At 44.5% G+C, this 18,832-nt stretch overlaps 1 protein-coding gene across 2 annotated transcripts in view; it reads left to right on the top strand.

The window, feature by feature from the left end:
* The window catches only part of LOC129815435 (RNA-binding motif, single-stranded-interacting protein 2-like), a 97,707-nt gene that overhangs the window by 29,327 nt on the left and 49,548 nt on the right, over window positions 1-18,832 (top strand). Inside the window, exons 2-4 of one of the 2 annotated variants that reach the window (XM_055869272.1) lie at window positions 13,362-13,525; window positions 18,015-18,073; window positions 18,471-18,562. In XM_055869272.1, the coding sequence (XP_055725247.1) occupies window positions 13,362-13,525; window positions 18,015-18,073; window positions 18,471-18,562 (315 nt within the window). Of the gene's footprint in view, window positions 1-13,358; window positions 13,526-18,014; window positions 18,074-18,470; window positions 18,563-18,832 lie in introns of both variants that reach the window. The other variant, XM_055869271.1, reaches the window with a different exon arrangement.

Genomic DNA, 18,832 nt, shown 5'->3' with positions numbered 1-18,832 from the left:
TAGGTGCAATAAGTACGACTGGTGTAGTGGATAGGTGGGATAGGTGCAGTAAGTTCTACTGGTGTAGTGGGTAGGTGGGATAGGTGCAGTAAGTTTCACTGGTGTAGTGGATAGGTGGGATAGGTGCAGTAAGTTCTACTGGTGTGGTGGATAGGTGGGATAGATGCAGTAAGTTCTACTGGTGATGTGGATAGGTGGGATAGGTGCAATAAGTACGACTGGTGTAGTGGATAGGTGGGATAGGTGCAGTAAGTTCTACTGGTGTAGTGGGTAGGTGGGATAGATGCAGTAAGTTCTACTGGTGTAGTTGTCGGGTGGGATAGATGCAGTAAGTTTGACTGGTGTAGTGGATGGGTGGGATAGGTGCAGTAAGTTCTACTGGTGTAGTGGATAGGTGGGATAGGTGCAATAAGTACGACTGGTGTAGTGGATAGGTGGGATAGGTGCAGTAAGTTCTACTGGTGTAGTTGACGGGTGGGATAGGTGCAGTAAGTTCTACTGGTGTAGTGGATGGGTGGGATAGGTGCAGTAAGTTCTACTGGTGTAGTTGTCGGGTGGGATAGGTGCAGTAAGTTCTACTGGTGTAGTTGTCGGGTGGGATAGGTGCAGTAAGTTCTACTGGTGTAGTGGATGGGTGGGATAGGTGCAGTAAGTTCTACTGGTGTAGTGGATAGGTGGGATAGGTGCAGTAAGTTTGACTGGTGTAGTGGATAGGTGGGATAGATGCAGTAAGTTATACTGGGGTAGTTGTCGGGTGGGATAGGTGCAGTAAGTTCTACTGGTGTAGTGGATAGGTGGGATAGGTGCAATAAGTTCTACTGGTGATGTGGATAGGTGGGATAGGTGCAATAAGTACGACTGGTGTAGTGGATAGGTGGGATAGGTGCAGTAAGTTCTACTGGTGTAGTGGGTAGGTTGGATAGGTGCAGTAAGTTTGACTGGTGTAGTGGATAGGTGGGATAGGTGCAGTAAGTTCTACTGGTGTGGTGGATAGGTGGGATAGATGCAGTAAGTTCTACTGGTGATGTGGATAGGTGGGATAGGTGCAATAAGTACGACTGGTGTAGTGGATAGGTGGGATAGGTGCAGTAAGTTCTACTGGTGTAGTGGATGTTTGGGATAGGTGCAGTAAGTTCTACTGGTGTAGTTATCGGGTGGGATAGGTGCAGTAAGTTCTACTGGTGATGTGGATAGGTGGGATAGGTGCAATAAGTACGACTGGTGTAGTGGATGGGTGGGATAGGTGCAGTAAGTTCTACTGGTGTAGTGGATAGGTGGGATAGGTGCAATAAGTATGACTGGTGTAGTGGGTAGGTGGGATAGGTGCAGTAAGTTTGACTGGTGTAGTGGATAGGTGGGATAGGTGCAGTAAGTTCTACTGGTGTAGTGGATAGGTGGGATAGGTGCAATAAGTACGACTGGTGTAGTGGATAGGTGGGATAGGTGCAGTAAGTTCTACTGGTGTAGTGGGTAGGTGGGATAGGTGCAGTGAGTTTGACTGGTGTAGTGGATAGGTGGGATAGGTGCAGTAAGTTCTACTGGTGTGGTGGATAGGTGGGATAGATGCAGTAAGTTCTACTGGTGATGTGGATAGGTGGGATAGGTGCAATATGTACGACTGGTGTAGTGGATAGGTGGGATAGGTGCAGTAAGTTCTACTGGTGTAGTGGGTAGGTGGGATAGATGCAGTAAGTTCTACTGGTGTAGTTGTCGGGTGGGATAGATGCAGTAAGTTTGACTGGTGTAGTGGATGGGTGGGATAGGTGCAGTAAGTTCTACTGGTGTAGTGGATAGGTGGGATAGGTGCAATAAGTACGACTGGTGTAGTGGATAGGTGGGATAGGTGCAGTAAGTTCTACTGGTGTAGTTGACGGGTGGGATAGGTGCAGTAAGTTCTACTGGTGTAGTGGATGGGTGGGATAGGTGCAGTAAGTTCTACTGGTGTAGTGGATGTTTGGGATAGGTGCAGTAAGTTCTACTGGTGTAGTGGATGGGTGGGATAGGTGCAGTAAGTTCTACTGGTGTAGTGGATGTTTGGGATAGGTGCAGTAAGTTCTACTGGTGTAGTGGATGGGTGGGATAGGTGCAGTAAGTTCTACTGGTGTAGTGGATGTTTGGGATAGGTGCAGTAAGTTCTACTGGTGTAGTTGTTGGGTGGGATAGGTGCAGTAAGTTCTACTGGTGATGTGGATAGGTGGGATAGGTGCAATAAGTACGACTGGTGTAGTGGATAGGTGGGATAGGTGCAGTAAGTTCTACTGGTGTAGTGGGTAGGTGGGATAGATGCAGTAAGTTTGACTGGTGTAGTGGATGGGTGGGATAGGTGCAGTAAGTTCTACTGGTGTAGTGGATAGGTGGGATAGGTGCAATAAGTACGACTGGTGTAGTGGATAGGTGGGATAGGTGCAGTAAGTTCTACTGGTGTAGTTGACGGGTGGGATAGGTGCAGTAAGTTCTACTGGTGTAGTGGATGGGTGGGACAGGTACAGTAAGTTCTACTGGTGTAGTGGATGGGTGGGATAGGTGCAGTAAGTTCTACTGGTGTAGTGGATGGGTGGGATAGGTGCAGTAAGTTCTGCTGGTGTAATGGATGGGTGGGATAGGTGCAGTAAATTCTACTGGTGTAGTGGATGGGTGGGATAGGTGCAGTAAGTTCTACTGGTGTAGTGGATGGGTTGGATAGGTGCAGTAAGTTCTACTGGTGTAGTGGATGTTTGGGATAGGTGCAGTAAGTTCTACTGGTGTAGTGGATGGGTGGGATAGGTGCAGTAAGTTCTACTGGTGTAGTGGATGTTTGGGATAGGTGCAGTAAGTTCTACTAGTGTAGTGGATGTTTGGGATAGGTGCAGTAAGTTCTACTGGTGTAGTGGATGTTTGGGATAGGTGCAGTAAGTTCTACTGGTGTAGTGGATGTTTGGGATAGGTGCAGTAAATTCTACTGGTGTAGTGGATGGGTGGGATAGGTGCAGTACGTTCTACTGGTGTAGTGAATGGGTGGGATTGGTGCAGTAAGTTCTACTGGTGTAGTGGATGTTTGGGATAGGTGCAGTAAGTTCTACTGGTGTAGTGGATGGGTGGGATAGGTGCAATAAGTTCTACTGGTGTAGTGGATGGGTGGGATAGGTGCAGTAAGTTCTACTGGTGTAGTGGATGGGTGGGATAGGTGCAGTAAGTTCTACTGGTGTAGTGGATGGGTGGGATAGGTGCACTAAGTTCTACTGGTGTAGTGGATGGGTGGGACAGGTACAGTAAGTTCTACTGGTGTAGTTGTCGGGTGGGATAGGTGCAGTAAGTTCTACTGGTGTAGTGGATGTTTTGGATAGGTGCAGTAAGTTCTACTGGTGTAGTGGATGTTTGGGATAGGTGCAGTAAATTCTACTGGTGTAGTGGATGGGTGGGATAGGTGCAGTACGTTCTACTGGTGTAGTGAATGGGTGGGATTGGTGCAGTAAGTTCTACTGGTGTAGTGGATGTTTGGGATAGGTGCAGTAAGTTCTACTGGTGTAGTGGATGGGTGGGATAGGTGCAATAAGTTCTACTGGTGTAGTGGATGGGTGGGATAGGTGCAGTAAGTTCTACTGGTGTAGTGGATGGGTGGGATAGGTGCAGTAAGTTCTACTGGTGTAGTGGATGGGTGGGATAGGTGCAGTAAGTTCTACTGGTGTAGTGGATGGGTGGGATAGGTGCAGTAAGTTCTACTGGTGTAGTGGATGGGTGGGATAGGTGCACTAAGTTCTACTGGTGTAGTGGATGGGTGGGATAGGTGCAGTAAGTTCTACTGGTGTAGTTGTCGGGTGGGATAGGTGCAGTAAGTTCTACTGGTGTAGTGGATGGGTGGGATAGGTGCAGTAAGTTCTACTGGTGTAGTGGATAGGTGGGATAGGTGCAGTAAGTTTGACTGGTGTAGTGGATAGGTGGGATAGATGCAGTAAGTTATACTGGGGTAGTTGTCGGGTGGGATAGGTGCAGTAAGTTCTACTGGTGTAGTGGATAGGTGGGATAGGTGCAATAAGTTCTACTGGTGATGTGGATAGGTGGGATAGGTGCAATAAGTACGACTGGTGTAGTGGATAGGTGGGATAGGTGCAGTAAGTTCTACTGGTGTAGTGGGTAGGTTGGATAGGTGCAGTAAGTTCTACTGGTGTGGTGGATAGGTGGGATAGATGCAGTAAGTTCTACTGGTGATGTGGATAGGTGGGATAGGTGCAATATGTACGACTGGTGTAGTGGATAGGTGGGATAGGTGCAGTAAGTTCTACTGGTGTAGTGGGTAGGTGGGATAGATGCAGTAAGTTCTACTGGTGTAGTTGTCGGGTGGGATAGATGCAGTAAGTTTGACTGGTGTAGTGGATGGGTGGGATAGGTGCAGTAAGTTCTACTGGTGTAGTGGATAGGTGGGATAGGTGCAATAAGTACGACTGGTGTAGTGGATAGGTGGGATAGGTGCAGTAAGTTCTACTGGTGTAGTTGACGGGTGGGATAGGTGCAGTAAGTTCTACTGGTGTAGTGGATGGGTGGGATAGGTGCAGTAAGTTCTACTGGTGTAGTGGATGTTTGGGATAGGTGCAGTAAGTTCTACTGGTGTAGTGGATGGGTGGGATAGGTGCAGTAAGTTCTACTGGTGTAGTGGATATTTGGGATAGGTGCAGTAAGTTCTACTGGTGTAGTGGATGGGTGGGATAGGTGCAGTAAGTTCTACTGGTGTAGTGGATGTTTGGGATAGGTGCAGTAAATTCTACTGGTGTAGTGGATGGGTGGGATAGGTGCAGTAAGTTCTACTGGTGATGTGGATAGGTGGGATAGGTGCAATAAGTACGACTGGTGTAGTGGATAGGTGGGATAGGTGCAGTAAGTTCTACTGGTGTAGTGGGTAGGTGGGATAGATGCAGTAAGTTTGACTGGTGTAGTGGATGGGTGGGATAGGTGCAGTAAGTTCTACTGGTGTAGTGGATAGGTGGGATAGGTGCAATAAGTACGACTGGTGTAGTGGATAGGTGGGATAGGTGCAGTAAGTTCTACTGGTGTAGTTGACGGGTGGGATAGGTGCAGTAAGTTCTACTGGTGTAGTGGATGGGTGGGACAGGTACAGTAAGTTCTACTGGTGTAGTGGATGGGTGGGATAGGTGCAGTAAGTTCTACTGGTGTAGTGGATGGGTGGGATAGGTGCAGTAAGTTCTGCTGGTGTAATGGATGGGTGGGATAGGTGCAGTAAGTTCTACTGGTGTAGTGGATGGGTGGGATAGGTGCAGTAAGTTCTACTGGTGTAGTGGATGGGTTGGATAGGTGCAGTAAGTTCTACTGGTGTAGTGGATGTTTGGGATAGGTGCAGTAAGTTCTACTGGTGTAGTGGATGGGTGGGATAGGTGCAGTAAGTTCTACTGGTGTAGTGGATGTTTGGGATAGGTGCAGTAAGTTCTACTGGTGTAGTGGATGTTTGGGATAGGTGCAGTAAGTTCTACTGGTGTAGTGGATGTTTGGGATAGGTGCAGTAAGTTCTACTGGTGTAGTGGATGTTTGGGATAGGTGCAGTAAATTCTACTGGTGTAGTGGATGGGTGGGATAGGTGCAGTACGTTCTACTGGTGTAGTGAATGGGTGGGATTGGTGCAGTAAGTTCTACTGGTGTAGTGGATGTTTGGGATAGGTGCAGTAAGTTCTACTGGTGTAGTGGATGGGTGGGATAGGTGCAATAAGTTCTACTGGTGTAGTGGATGGGTGGGATAGGTGCAGTAAGTTCTACTGGTGTAGTGGATGGGTGGGATAGGTGCAGTAAGTTCTACTGGTGTAGTGGATGGGTGGGATAGGTGCAGTAAGTTCTACTGGTGTAGTGGATGGGTGGGATAGGTGCAGTAAGTTCTACTGGTGTAGTGGATGGGTGGGATAGGTGCACTAAGTTCTACTGGTGTAGTGGATGGGTGGGACAGGTACAGTAAGTTCTACTGGTGTAGTGAATGGGTGGGATAGGTGCAGTAAGTTCTGCTGGTGTAGTGGATGGGTGGGATAGGTGCAGTAAGTTCTACTGGTGTAGTGGGTGGGTGGGACAGGTACAGTAAGTTCTACTGGTGTAGTGGATGGGTGGGATAGGTGCAGTAAGTTCTACTGGTGTAGTGGATGTTTGGGATAGGTGCAGTAAGTTCTACTGGTGTAGTGGATGGGTGGGACAGGTACAGTAAGTTCTACTGGTGTAGTGGATGGGTGGCATAGGTGCAGTAAGTTCTACTGGTGTAGTGGATGGGTGGGACAGGTACAGTAAGTTCTACTGGTGTAGTGGATGGGTGGGATAGGTGCAGTAAGTTCTACTGGTGTAGTGGATGGGTGGGATATGTGCAGTAAGTCAGTGAGTAAGATAAACTCTGCTGGTGTAGTGGCTTGACACTGGATCAACTTGGCCGGTGCAGTCTCCTTTGTTTCATTGGCTCTGCTCCCACTGTATGTTTATCTAGCTCTCTGTCATTGTTTAATGCGACAGACTTTGAAAATGGTCTCTCCCTCCATTGCCAACCGCATGAGTAGTCCAAGGAAGAGAGAGAGAGAGAAAGAGAGAGAAAGAGAGAGAGAGTCCTTGGAGAAAGCACAACTATCTGAAATATGATGCCAAGCACGGCAGTGATGCCAGGCACTGACTGCCTCACATTTTGTTAGATCTCATAAGCTGCTTTGGGGCACTGTTTTAAAGGCAGGATCTGGTTCCCCAAGCCTCTGCCACCTGCCACATGCAGCTAAAACTCTGCATGTGTATATTCTGACATCAGTATGCGTACATGAACATTACGCATGTATGTGGGACAGAAAGTCAAAGAAATGAAACCGAGAGAGAGGAAGGAGCATGGGCGAGGGATGCAAGAGAGAGAGGAAGGAGCATGGGCGAGGGATGCAAGAGAGAGAGGAAGGAGCATGGGCGAGGGATGTAAGAGAGAGAGGAAGGAGCATGGGCGAGGGATGTAAGAGAGCGAGGAAGGAGCATGGGCGAGGGATGCAAGAGAGAGAGGAAGGAATTCGAATAGAAAAAAGAGCCATCAAATTTTACAACCATCTAAAAACAAGTGACCCTAAAACATTCCATCACACAGCTCTACAATGTCAAGAGATGAAACCAGAGAAGAGTCCCCTCAGCCAGCTGGTTCTGAGGCTCAGTTCACCAACCCAAACCAACCCCATAGAGCCTCGGGACAGCCCTCAGAAAATCTGGCCCAACCAAATCATCACAAAACAAAAAGAAAAATATATAACCTATTGGAAAGACACTACAGAAAATCAAAGTAAACTTCAATGCTATTTGGCTCTAAACAGACAGTACATGGTGGCAGACTATCTGACCACTGTGACTGATAGAAAACTGAGGAAAACATTGACTAGGTACAGACTCAGTGAGCACAGTCTGGCTATAGAGACCGGTCGTCACAGACAAACCTGGCTGCCCAGAGAGGACAGGCTGTGCTCACTCTGCTCCAGGGGAGAGGTAGAGACAGAGGTGCATTTCCTACTACACTGTGACAAATACTCAGACCTAAGAGCATATTTCTTTCCCAAAATTATAACTCAATACAAAGAATTTGAAACTATAAAAGATGAAGAAAAAATCAAATATTTATTGGGTGAAAAGCCAAAATGTGCAGTTTTGGCAGCCAAATATGTGTCCTCCTGCCACAACCTGAGGGACAGCCAGTGAAAAATGCAAAGTAATGTTGATAATATTTCCCATTTAGCTTAGTTTTGTTTTGTCTTTCATACCAGGTCACATGTCTTCTCAAGTCATGTTGACACTGGTCTACTACCATTGATTTAATGTATTGTTGTTCTGATTAATATTGTTGTTGTAGTTGTTGTTAATGGTGATCCCATGTCCACTACTACTATTATTATTATTGTTGGTCCCACCATTTATTTATATATAAATATATATATATTTTGTATATATATACATATATATTTTATTTTTCGATATGTATACTTTGACAATGTAAGTAATAATGAACTTGCCATGTCAATAAAGTCAATTGAATTGAATTGAATTGGAAGGAGCATGGGCGAGGGATGCAAGAGAGAGAGGGAGGAGCATGGGTGAGGGATGCAAGAGAGAGAGGAAGGAGCATGGGCGAGGGATGCAAGAGAGAGAGGAAGGAGCATGGGCGAGGGATGCAAGAGAGAGAGGAAAGAGCATGGGCGAGGGATGCAAGAGAGAGAGGAAGGAGCATGGGCGAGGGATGCAAGAGAGAGAGGAAGGAGCATGGGTGAGGGATGCAAGAGAGAGAGAGGAAGGAGCATGGGCGAGGGATGCAAGAGAGAGAGGAAGGAGCATGGGCGAGGGATGTAAGAGAGAGAGGAAGGAGCATGGGCGAGGGATGCAAGAGAGAGAGGAAGGAGCATGGGCGAGGGATGCAAGAGAGAGAGGAAAGAGAAAGAAGAAGGTGAGAACAGTAGGTGAGAGATAAAGAGGAAGTAAAGATAAAGAGATGGAGAGAGATAGATAAAGCCCCTTTGAAATGAGAGAGAGAGAGAGAGAGAGAGAGAGAAAGAGAGAGAAAGAGAGAGAGAGAGGTTTCATGGACAAGTCTGGACTGGATCCTGGTGTCCTTCGTCACCTGGTAGAAATGTAGAGCGGCTGGCTGGCTGGCTGATGATAATGACTGCTTGATAAGATCAGGAGGAGGCAGAACAAATATGTCCTGTCCGCCTCTGTACTCTGTACCAGCCTGCCGACTATAAACCACAGCACAGGAACGTTCAGCCAATGTTCAGAGTGAGGCATAAATACAGCCAGGTTGGCAATAATTACTTCCTTTTACTGTAATCAACCAAGCCTTTTGCTTTGTGGTTGTACCAGTGTGTTGGCTAGAGAACAGGAGAGGGAAAAACAAGTATTTTGCTTTGTGGTTGTACCAGTCTGTTGGCTAGAGAACAGGAGAGGGAAAACACGTATTTTGCTTTGTGGTTGTACCAGTGTGTTGGCTGGAGAACAGGAGAGGGAAAAACAAGTATTTTGCTTTGTGGTTGTACCAGTGTGTTGGCTAGAGAACAGGAGAGGGAAAAACACGTCTTTCATAAGGTGGATCGGAGAGCACAGTAGTTGAATAGATGGATTGTTATCAGATAAGTTATATATTTAAATAGGTAGAATGGTTTAGTTTTAATATCAAATTGACTGATTGGGTTTAACATAGAAAAAGTTTTAAGCATTTGACTATAAGTATTTGCTCTAAATGTACTCAAATGTAGGCATTTTCATTGGATCTGAAAGAGTATTTCTAGTTTATCTAATCCCTCAACTAACCAAATTTCGTATTTTGAAGATAATGTAATCCGGACCCAACTGGAGGCTGCCTCAGTCAGACAGTTAACAAATCTGTGTGTCACTCAGTTGGTCAATCAGACAGACAGACGGTCAGTCAGTGGACTCTCCTTTTGGAGGTGGGAGCAAATGCCCCTGATGACAAGCCCAACAGGAGACAGAGATAGAAACAGACAGACAAGAAGCAAGACATACAGACAGACAGTAAGTAGAGAATTAGATTTAAGGGAGAATGGGCTTGTGCGCTAGGATTTCCTGAAACTAATTAACAAATCAAATCAAATCAAATGTATTTATATAGCCCTTCTTACATCAGCTGATATCTCAACGTGCTGTACAGAAACCCAGCCTAAAACCCCAAACAGCAAGCAATGCAGGTGTAGAAGCAGTGCTCTCATCTTATCTACCAACAACAGGGTGGTCCTGGCACGCCAATTAAATGGTCAGTGAAAAGCAGTGGCTTATTTCACAGGACCTTTTTCCACCCATCATGGAGGAATTGGGGAATATATGAATTTATTTAAGGTTGTCTGATTTATGGATAGGGAAGCTGGAAGCATTTCAGTGTAGGCCTAATGCAGATTGGGTAGCCTAGTCTTAGTAGAAATGGTCAGGTTGGTAACGGAGAGACTGTTGAAGGAAAATAAGTTGAGGCTTACTTATGGTGTTGTCCTGTGTGTGTGTGTGTGTGTGTGTGTGTGTGTGTGTGTGTGTGTGTGTGTGTGTGTGTGTGTGTGTGTGTGTGTGTGTGTGTGTGTGTGTGTGTGTGTGTGTGTGTGTGTGTAAATTAATGAATGAATTACATTGTATTTTTGTGTCAAATCGCCCATCCCATAATTAATACATACGCAATCATTACAATAATACACTGCGATAATTCAGTGATAATTCTTCTGGTGTTCTGTGCAGTGTGCACCGCATAAAGATTGTGTGTGTGTATGTGTGTGTGCGTTTTGTTTGTGTATGCTCTGAAAACTAGAGGGGTCACAGGATAAGGTAACTACTATGAGTTAGTCTGAGGGGGCTGCATGGTCAGAGAGACAGGTTTGGAACGCAGACCCACACTCTGTGTGGGTATTTACAGTATTCATGACAAGCAGAAGTTACAGGCTCAGTAGCAACTAGGTTTGGTATGACGGAAGCTGCTCCAGTCCACCAAGCATCCCACATACCTGTCTTGCTCCACTCATAATCCCTAATTTTGTCAAACAGAGAGGAATGAGATTGCTCTGATCTTCCACAGCAGCTGTGTGTGTAGCCCTAGTCTGCTGAATTAAAGGGTACTGTAGTAATCATGTGTTACTCTTACCCTGTGAGATTTCAAGTTCCTATAAAGATGTATGAATGGGCACATCATTCCTGAATTTTTTTCTTTCTCACATAGCATATACACACACACCCCAACATATTCAGTCATTTCTAGAGTACATACAAGCATGTAATGATCAGTATTCATGTATTCATTACAAAAAATATTCATTACAAAAAAATATTCATTACAAAAAAAAGAGTTAGAAATGTATTTGCTGGATCATGATTGCACACCATTAACACCAACGTGGGTTTGCCAGTGTGTGCGTGTGCATGAGTATGAGAGCGAGAGAGAGGAATACAACTCCCCCCTGTCTTATTGTGTATTCATTTGACCTGGGCATGCCTCCATGTCATCTAACATGAGCAAACAGGGAGAATCTCTTCAGGCTGAATCAGCATCGGAGAAAGAGGGGATTAAGCCTTGGAGAAATGAGCCTGGCAGCCTGTGCTGCAGGGGGGGTGTCTGTCGGGGTGCCAGTGGTGGCTCATATAGGGAGGGGTCAGGGGGGTGTTTGAGGGGACACAAAGGGGGACACTGTGCCTCCGTGAATAGGGTTCAATTAGTGAGATTCATCCCTTGCTCTTGACTCGCCCATCTGCGTCTCAACCTCCCCCTTTGTCCCCTTGGTGCAGCTCATCCACTGGGCCTGATTTAATTAGAACCCCTTCAGGAGAGACAGGCAGGGAACGGGAGAGGAGAGGGCCTCTATAAGAGAGCTATACTGTAGGCAGGATTCTACACAATAAGCTACTGGAGAGAGGATGGCAGGGTTGAGGAGCTTTGGGGAATGTTTCATAAGTCAGACGATGACACGTGGCTGGTAGATTTAGGAAAAATTGCATTAAAACACTAAAATTGATACACACACACACACACACACACACACACACACACACACACACACACACACACACACACACACACACACACACACACACACACACACACACACACACACACACACACACACACACACACAAACCCCTTCACAATGACAAACACACCACTGGTGTCGTAGGAATGTTTATGCGAGACTGTTAAAAGCATTGTGTAATGTTGATACGCTAAAATTGTGTTATTGCATCAATATAGTTGTTTTGGAAATTACTATATTCCTGGGAAGCAACTTACTTCAATAAATCTCCAAATTAATGAAAGAACACTCATTCCAAATGTACTCAAACCATTATTACTGTCAGAAAAAAAAAATGATTTCAGTCAACCGTTGTGAAATAAAAATGACTGGATTCAAGTGAAGCAAAAACATTTTCGCTTGAGTCCTACTATTCCAGACTCATTCATGGGAAACTTCTGTTTTGCCTGTTGCGCAATGCTCCATGTTTGTGTTTAGCGACTCACAGTGTGTTGAATAACTGATCCTCCCCATAGGCTATTGAAGCACCATCCAGAATGCTGAAGTGCAATAGGGAGAGTTTTCATAGGCTGGAATAGAGCTGTTCTAAATGCATTAAGCAGCTTGTTATAAACAGTTATAGCAGGTCAGAGAATGCTGCTGTTCTGTGCCAGGCTCAGCTGACGGGGAACTCTTCTCAAATAGTATTTTGTTAACCATCATTGGGAGCTCTCCTGTCTCCTCATTTCCCATTTGCTGTGACATATGTAACTGCGGTGCTTATGAACATACAGACCTTGGACCTATTGTGGACTGAGCTGACCTTATTGTTTGAATTGTTTACTTTTCCCCCCCAGGGAGTCGAGCAACAGTTAGCTACGCTGTATTGTTGAGGAGACAATTGACTGAGAGAGAGAGGAGTGAGAGGGAAATGTCTGAACAACTGAGTTAAACCTGTGGTTGTGGAGTAGAGATAAAAGACTGTAAGCCCGACCAGATGTTTGTATTGTTTTTTGAAGTGCTCCCTTTATACAGAGAGTGTGGTATGGGAGAAAAGACAGCTCATGACTTCTCACAAAGAACAAAAGGGAAACATTAATGTTGGTGTGTGTTGTTCTTTGAATCATTGGGTTTCGCTGTGCAAAGCAGAGGAATCTTCTGCGGTTTTGAAAGTTTTGATAAAGAAAAAAGGAGCAGTTGCCCAGTATGGAGTAAGCAGAAAAGAGGCCCATTTTCCCAATATGACCTAGACAGCAAAGAGGCCCCACGTTCACTTCAGAATGCAGTATTGGTGAGTGTTGACATGAGGGCTGTGTGATATCGTTTTACGCTTCTCTCACACAATCGCCTGTCTCTTGAGCCACCATTTTGAAGCTGTGTTCGCTAAAAACCGTGGTTTGAGTTTTAGTCCTTTTGAAAGGTAACAGCTGTAACAATTCAAAGAACGCTGTGAATAATTTATGAAAATGTAAGGTACCTGAACTGAATATACTCCCACACATGTTCTTAACTGGCTAGAAAGAGAAGAATCTTCCAACTCACACTCCCACCATTTTATAAGATTTTTCCATTCCAAAATCATGACTAAATCATTTATCATCTCCGTGGTCCACCAGAAGACCCAAGGGAGCTTTAGCGCCTTCATGACACAGCCCTTCCCAATATATGATACGTAACAGGCAAATTCAAATCAGGACCTCGTAGCCAGTTCCAATGCTGATTTTCAATCTTCCCCTCTAATCAAGGACTGATTTAGACATAGGACACAATAGTCCAGATTTCCAGGTTTGATTTTGAATACCCCTGATATATAACTATCTCTCTCTCTCTCTCTCTCTCTCTCTCTCTCTCTCTCTCTCTCTCTCTCCCTCTCTCTCTCTCTCTCTCCCTCTCTCTCTCCAGCAGTTATATGTGTCCTCCAGCCACCAGATGGCACCCCCCAGTCCCAACACCAACAGCAGCAGCAACAGCAGTGTCGGGGGAGTGGAACAGCTGAGTAAAACTAACCTGTACATCCGCGGTCTTCACCCCGGGACTACAGACCAGGACCTGGTCAAGCTATGCCAACCGTAGGTCTTCTACTCCTAATTGCCCACTTTCTTTTACACGGGTAGGGTGAAGTTGCCTCTAGATGGTGGTTTAAGATCAGTTTAGTATTTTCATCCTGGTGGTTAGGGTTAGGATGGGAGCGGGATAAACAAATCCTAGATATGTGCCCACAGGTGAATTCTACCTGGAGCTCTTCAATAGGTGCTACTTTGCCACAAAGTGACTACACAGGCTACCTATATAAAAGCCTACCCTCAGATCAGACCTGGTTGACTTTGCTGCATTATGGTTGGCTATACAACCTACACGTGTTGCGACAATGGTTGTTGTGGCTGGATATTCTAAACAGACTGGTGAGGCTCAGCAGGAGAAAAACAAAACCCACACCCACCAAGTCACCATCTACATACAACACACACTCTTACACTGGCCTCGCACGCACACACACACACACACACACACACACACACACACACACACACACACACACACACACACACACACACACACACACACACACACACACACACACATACAGTCAAAAAAGGTGGGCTTGCTTTCACTAACAAGAAACGTAACATCCAGCCCAGGCACCAGAAAAACCACACCAGGAGGGTAACAGAAGGTCGGGGCTTAGGTGCTGGGGAGTATAGGAGCGTGAAACAGAAACAACAATGTGGACACACACTGAGTGTGTCCCAATAATATCTCCTTTCTCCTGAAGCGTGCACTTGTTCACTACTTCCGACAAATCTTAAAGCATTGGATTGGTGGAGCCATGGGCTAGTTAGAGTTTCCACCATATTTCTTATCAAATCAGTGAAGGGAAGTGACAATTGCACACTTTGGGAAGAAGGAGAGAGACTTGGTATGCAGACATAGCCTCTGTAAATAGCATACAGTTTGGATGCATTCTAATTATTGTTTGGATAAGTGAAGGAGTGTAGAGTGAGTGACCTAGAGAGGACTAGGAATTTTTAATTGCTATTTAAAACAGAAAACTCGGACTTAACTTCTTATGGCTGCAGGGACAGTATTGAGTAGCTTGGATGAAAGGTGCCCAGAGGTGCTCAGAGTAAACGGCCCGCTCCTCAGTCCCAGTTGCTAATATATGCATATTATTATTAGTATTGGATAGAAACCACTGAAGTTTCTAAAACTGTTTGAATGATGTCTGTGAGTATAACAGAACTCATATGGCAGGCAAAAACCTGAGAAGAAATCCAAACAGGAAGTGGGAAATCTGAGGTTGGTCGATTTTCAACCCAGCCCCTATTGAATACACAGTGGGATATGGGTTGTGTTGCACTTCCTAAGGCTTCCACTAGATGTCAACCGTCTTTAGAAACTTGTTTGAGGATTCTACTGTGAAGTGGGGGCGAATGAGAGAGGAATGAGACAGGTATTTGGCAGATTGCCACAGGCTCTGAGGCGCGGTCACGAGAGAGTTAGCTCTCGTTCCATTGCTTTTCTACAGACATAGGAATTCTCCGGTTGGAACATTATTGACGTTTTATGTTAAAAACATCCTAAAGATTGATTCCATACATCGTTTGACATGTTTCTACGGACAGTAACGGAACTTTTTGACATTTCGTTTGCAACTAGGGAACGCGCTTCATGACTTTGGATTTGTTTACCAAACATGCTAACAAAAGTAGGTCTTTGGACATAAATGATGGACATTATCGAACTAAATCAAACATTTAATTTGGAACTGGGATTCCTGGGAGTGCATTCTGATGAAGATCACCAAAGGTAAGTGAATATTTATAATGCTATTTCTGACTTCTGTTGACTACCCAATATGGCGGATATCTTTTTTGGCTGCTTTGTTGTCTGAAAGCTGTACTCAGATTATTGCATGGTTTGCTTTTTCCGTAAAGTTATTTTTTTAATTTGACACAGCGGTTGCATTAAGGAGAAGTGTATCTATATTTCCATGTCTAACAATTGTATTTTCATCGACATTTATAATGAGTATTTCTGTAAAATGATTTGGCTCTCTGCAATATCACCGGCTGTTTTTGGAACTAGTGAACATAACGCGCCAATGTATACTGAGATTCTTTATATAAATATACACTTTATCTAACAAAACATATATGTATTGAGTAACATGAAGTCATATGAGTGTCATCTGATGAAGATCATCAAAGGTTAGTGATTAATTTTATCTCTATTTGTGCTTTTTGTGACTCCTCTCTTTGGCTGGAAAAATGGCAGAATTTTTCTGTGACTTGGCGGTGACCTAACATAATCGTTAGTGGTGCTTTCGCTGTAAAGCCTATTTGAAATCGAACACTTTGGTGGGATTAACAACAAGATTACCTTTAAAATGGTATAAGATACATGTTTGTTTGAGGAATTTTAATTATGATATTTCTGTTGTTTGAATTTGGCGCCCTGCACTTTCACTGTCTGTTGTCATATTGATCCCGTTAACGGGATTGCAGCCATATTAACAGGGTAAAGCCTGGAGATTGACATCAAGTTGGAGAGGGAGGGGTGGGTTTGTGTAATATGTGTTGGAGAAGGGGAGGTGGGGGGTATTGACGGAGAAGCGAACCTTGGAGGGGAAATGCAATTGACTGGGAAAAGAATAGCATGGCATGCTGGGTAAAGAATGCCACAGGCCTGTAAGTGGGTCAGAGTTAAGACCTTGTACCCCATCCTCCACTCCCTACTACACACACACACACACACACACACACACACACACACACACACACACACACACACACACACACACACACACACACACACACACACACACACACACACACACACACACACACACACACACACACACACACATACACACACTTTACAACAACTGTTGATGAAGTTGAGGTAGGAGGAAGGTCAGAGAGTTAGTGCCACACAACCTTTGAACTGTTCAACAGGATGCATGACTTTGTTAATGACAACACAAACTATTTCTCTCTCTCTCCATTACAACAGAGGGCACATGCCCACCAAAAAGTTAGTGGGCATTGAGTGTTTATGTATGGCTGTGGTCATATGGCTCAAGGTAGAAATGTCCTCCTATTCACAAATCTAAAATCCGATTACCTAACTTCCAATTGTGACCTTAACCAACAGAGGAATGAAAGAAGATCTGACTCTGTGTCAGAGTTTAGGGGCAACTTCATGTGTGGCCGCTAATGCTAACGGCCAGGCTTTATAGGTCCCAGAGGTGGAAAGAGAGTGTGGGAGCAGAGGACAGTGGAGAGAGAGAGGGGACAGGAAGGGGTGAAGGATCCAGTTACACTTTACACTCCACCCCAGCACTCTGTTAGGGCCAGCCAGTGGAACACCAGCCGCCCTCGCTGACTGCATTACACAGAGACAGTGGAGGGCAGGACCTCTCTCTCTCTGACTAGCAGAAGTCAGGATGGCGCTGCGTTCAGGCCGCAGTCTCCGCTGGAGGCGTAGATTTGAATCCCACTTCTGACGTCCATTTTATTTCACTATCCTATACCATTGTACTGTAAAGTTACACTGCATTCTACTAAGCAGTACTTTACATTTCCTATTATACTGCTCTCTGTTTATATTGTAGCAAATTTGGGGGGTAGCCTGGGTCCAGCGACTGTCAAGCCAACACCTTCATTAACTCTATTATGTTTTGCTATATTTTTCTACACCGTGTCACATTAGACAGTCAGTTCTCTAAAGTGCCACCATTTTGGTCGAATAGGCCTGTGTTCATAAATATTTGCTGTGTTCATAAATATTTGTTGTGTGACCTCAAATTTTTATTTGGTAGCACCAGTGCGCTTAGAAAAATATTCATCCAGATAATACATTGAACAGCAAAATTGAAGTTGTGCCTCTGGGTTTAGGAGCAAGCAAAGTTGTTACATTTGTTTGTTTGTTTCATGTCCCGTGAGCCCTGGCTGTTGTTACATTTGTATCATCATCAGAGTGGCGTGCATCGTGAGCATGTTGATACGATACTTTGTATCATTTCACCTCTAACCTGTGAGAGTGAAATTCAGCAACACTTGATGGACAGTAGAAGTTATTTGCGTCTGTATTGATAAAAGCAGGGGCACAACTTTGGTTTTAGAAGTTTTTTTATTTTTATCTGTCGGCTAAATCCTGTCAGCCTACCCGACCGCTCGGAGGCATCTGCATGGTCCTAAAGCATACCGTTGCCTCGTTTTGTATCACATTCAATGATTTAACTTGGGATGACAAAAATGCAATTTCAGAATGTGGACATGTCCCCCCTGTCCCCGGTGAAAGCTGTGTGTGTGTGTGTGTGTGTGTGTGTGTGTGTGTGTGTGTGTGTGTGTGTGTGTGTGTGTGTGTGTGTGTGTGTGTGTGTGTGTGTGTGTGTGTGTGTGTGTGTGTGTGTGTGTGTGTGTGTGCGCATGCATAATTACCCAGCATTAGGAAGTGTTTGTGTCTAAATGTTAGGGAGGTTACACAAAATGTCCGATAGTCACCTCCTCCTCATATGGTCTGATGATGTCATGTTTATGTGTTTTTGTTTTGAAGGTATGGGAAGATTGTTTCCACCAAGGCCATCCTGGACAAAACCACCAACAAGTGCAAAGGTGAGAGTTCAGAGTTCAACAGGTTGTTTGGTTCATGGCACAGATGCCACTTACATTTAACCTGGAACGATAGTGTTAGTGTCTAGTGTTGTGTTGTTGACTGTGTCTCCTTAAACAAGCTCATGGACTTATGGACTCAAACTCGATCACAACTGCATTATACAATTTTCGATGGTATTAGTCTATATAATATAATGTTAAAGTATTAGTCTGGTTACAGGTCTACTAATATACTGTATAAATCTATAAATCCACTAAACTTTAGTCATTTTACAGAATGTCTTTAGACTTTAAACACCTGTAGTTAATCTAACAACCATTTTGAATTCCAATCTTACTTATCAAGCATGAACATTTTGTACAAATGTAAAAATGTGTGTGTATATGTGTTGTGTAGGCTATGGCTTTGTGGACTTTGACAGTCCGACAGCGGCCCAGAAAGCAGTGACCGCCCTGAAGTCCAGTGGTGCCCAGGCTCAGATGGCCAAGGTAAGACACACACTCATTTACATCAACTCCACACACACACTTTATGTATTCACAGTCACACATGATCTGTTATAAACTTTTCTATTAGGAGTTCAATCACAACTTCAATGTGACTCCTTACATCCTCAATTTCTTTATTTCATTGCCAAACTCATATGACAAAATGCTATTGTATACTATGGTATAAATACTATAGTATTCACTGTAGTGTTTTTGCAGACTTTACTGTAGTATTCATTGTAGTGTATTTACTGTAGTATACTGTAGTAT

Source organism: Salvelinus fontinalis, chromosome 18 (genome assembly GCF_029448725.1).
Source record: "Salvelinus fontinalis isolate EN_2023a chromosome 18, ASM2944872v1, whole genome shotgun sequence".
Lineage (NCBI taxonomy): Eukaryota > Metazoa > Chordata > Actinopteri > Salmoniformes > Salmonidae > Salvelinus > Salvelinus fontinalis.
This window is presented reverse-complemented; position numbering and strand designations above follow the sequence as displayed.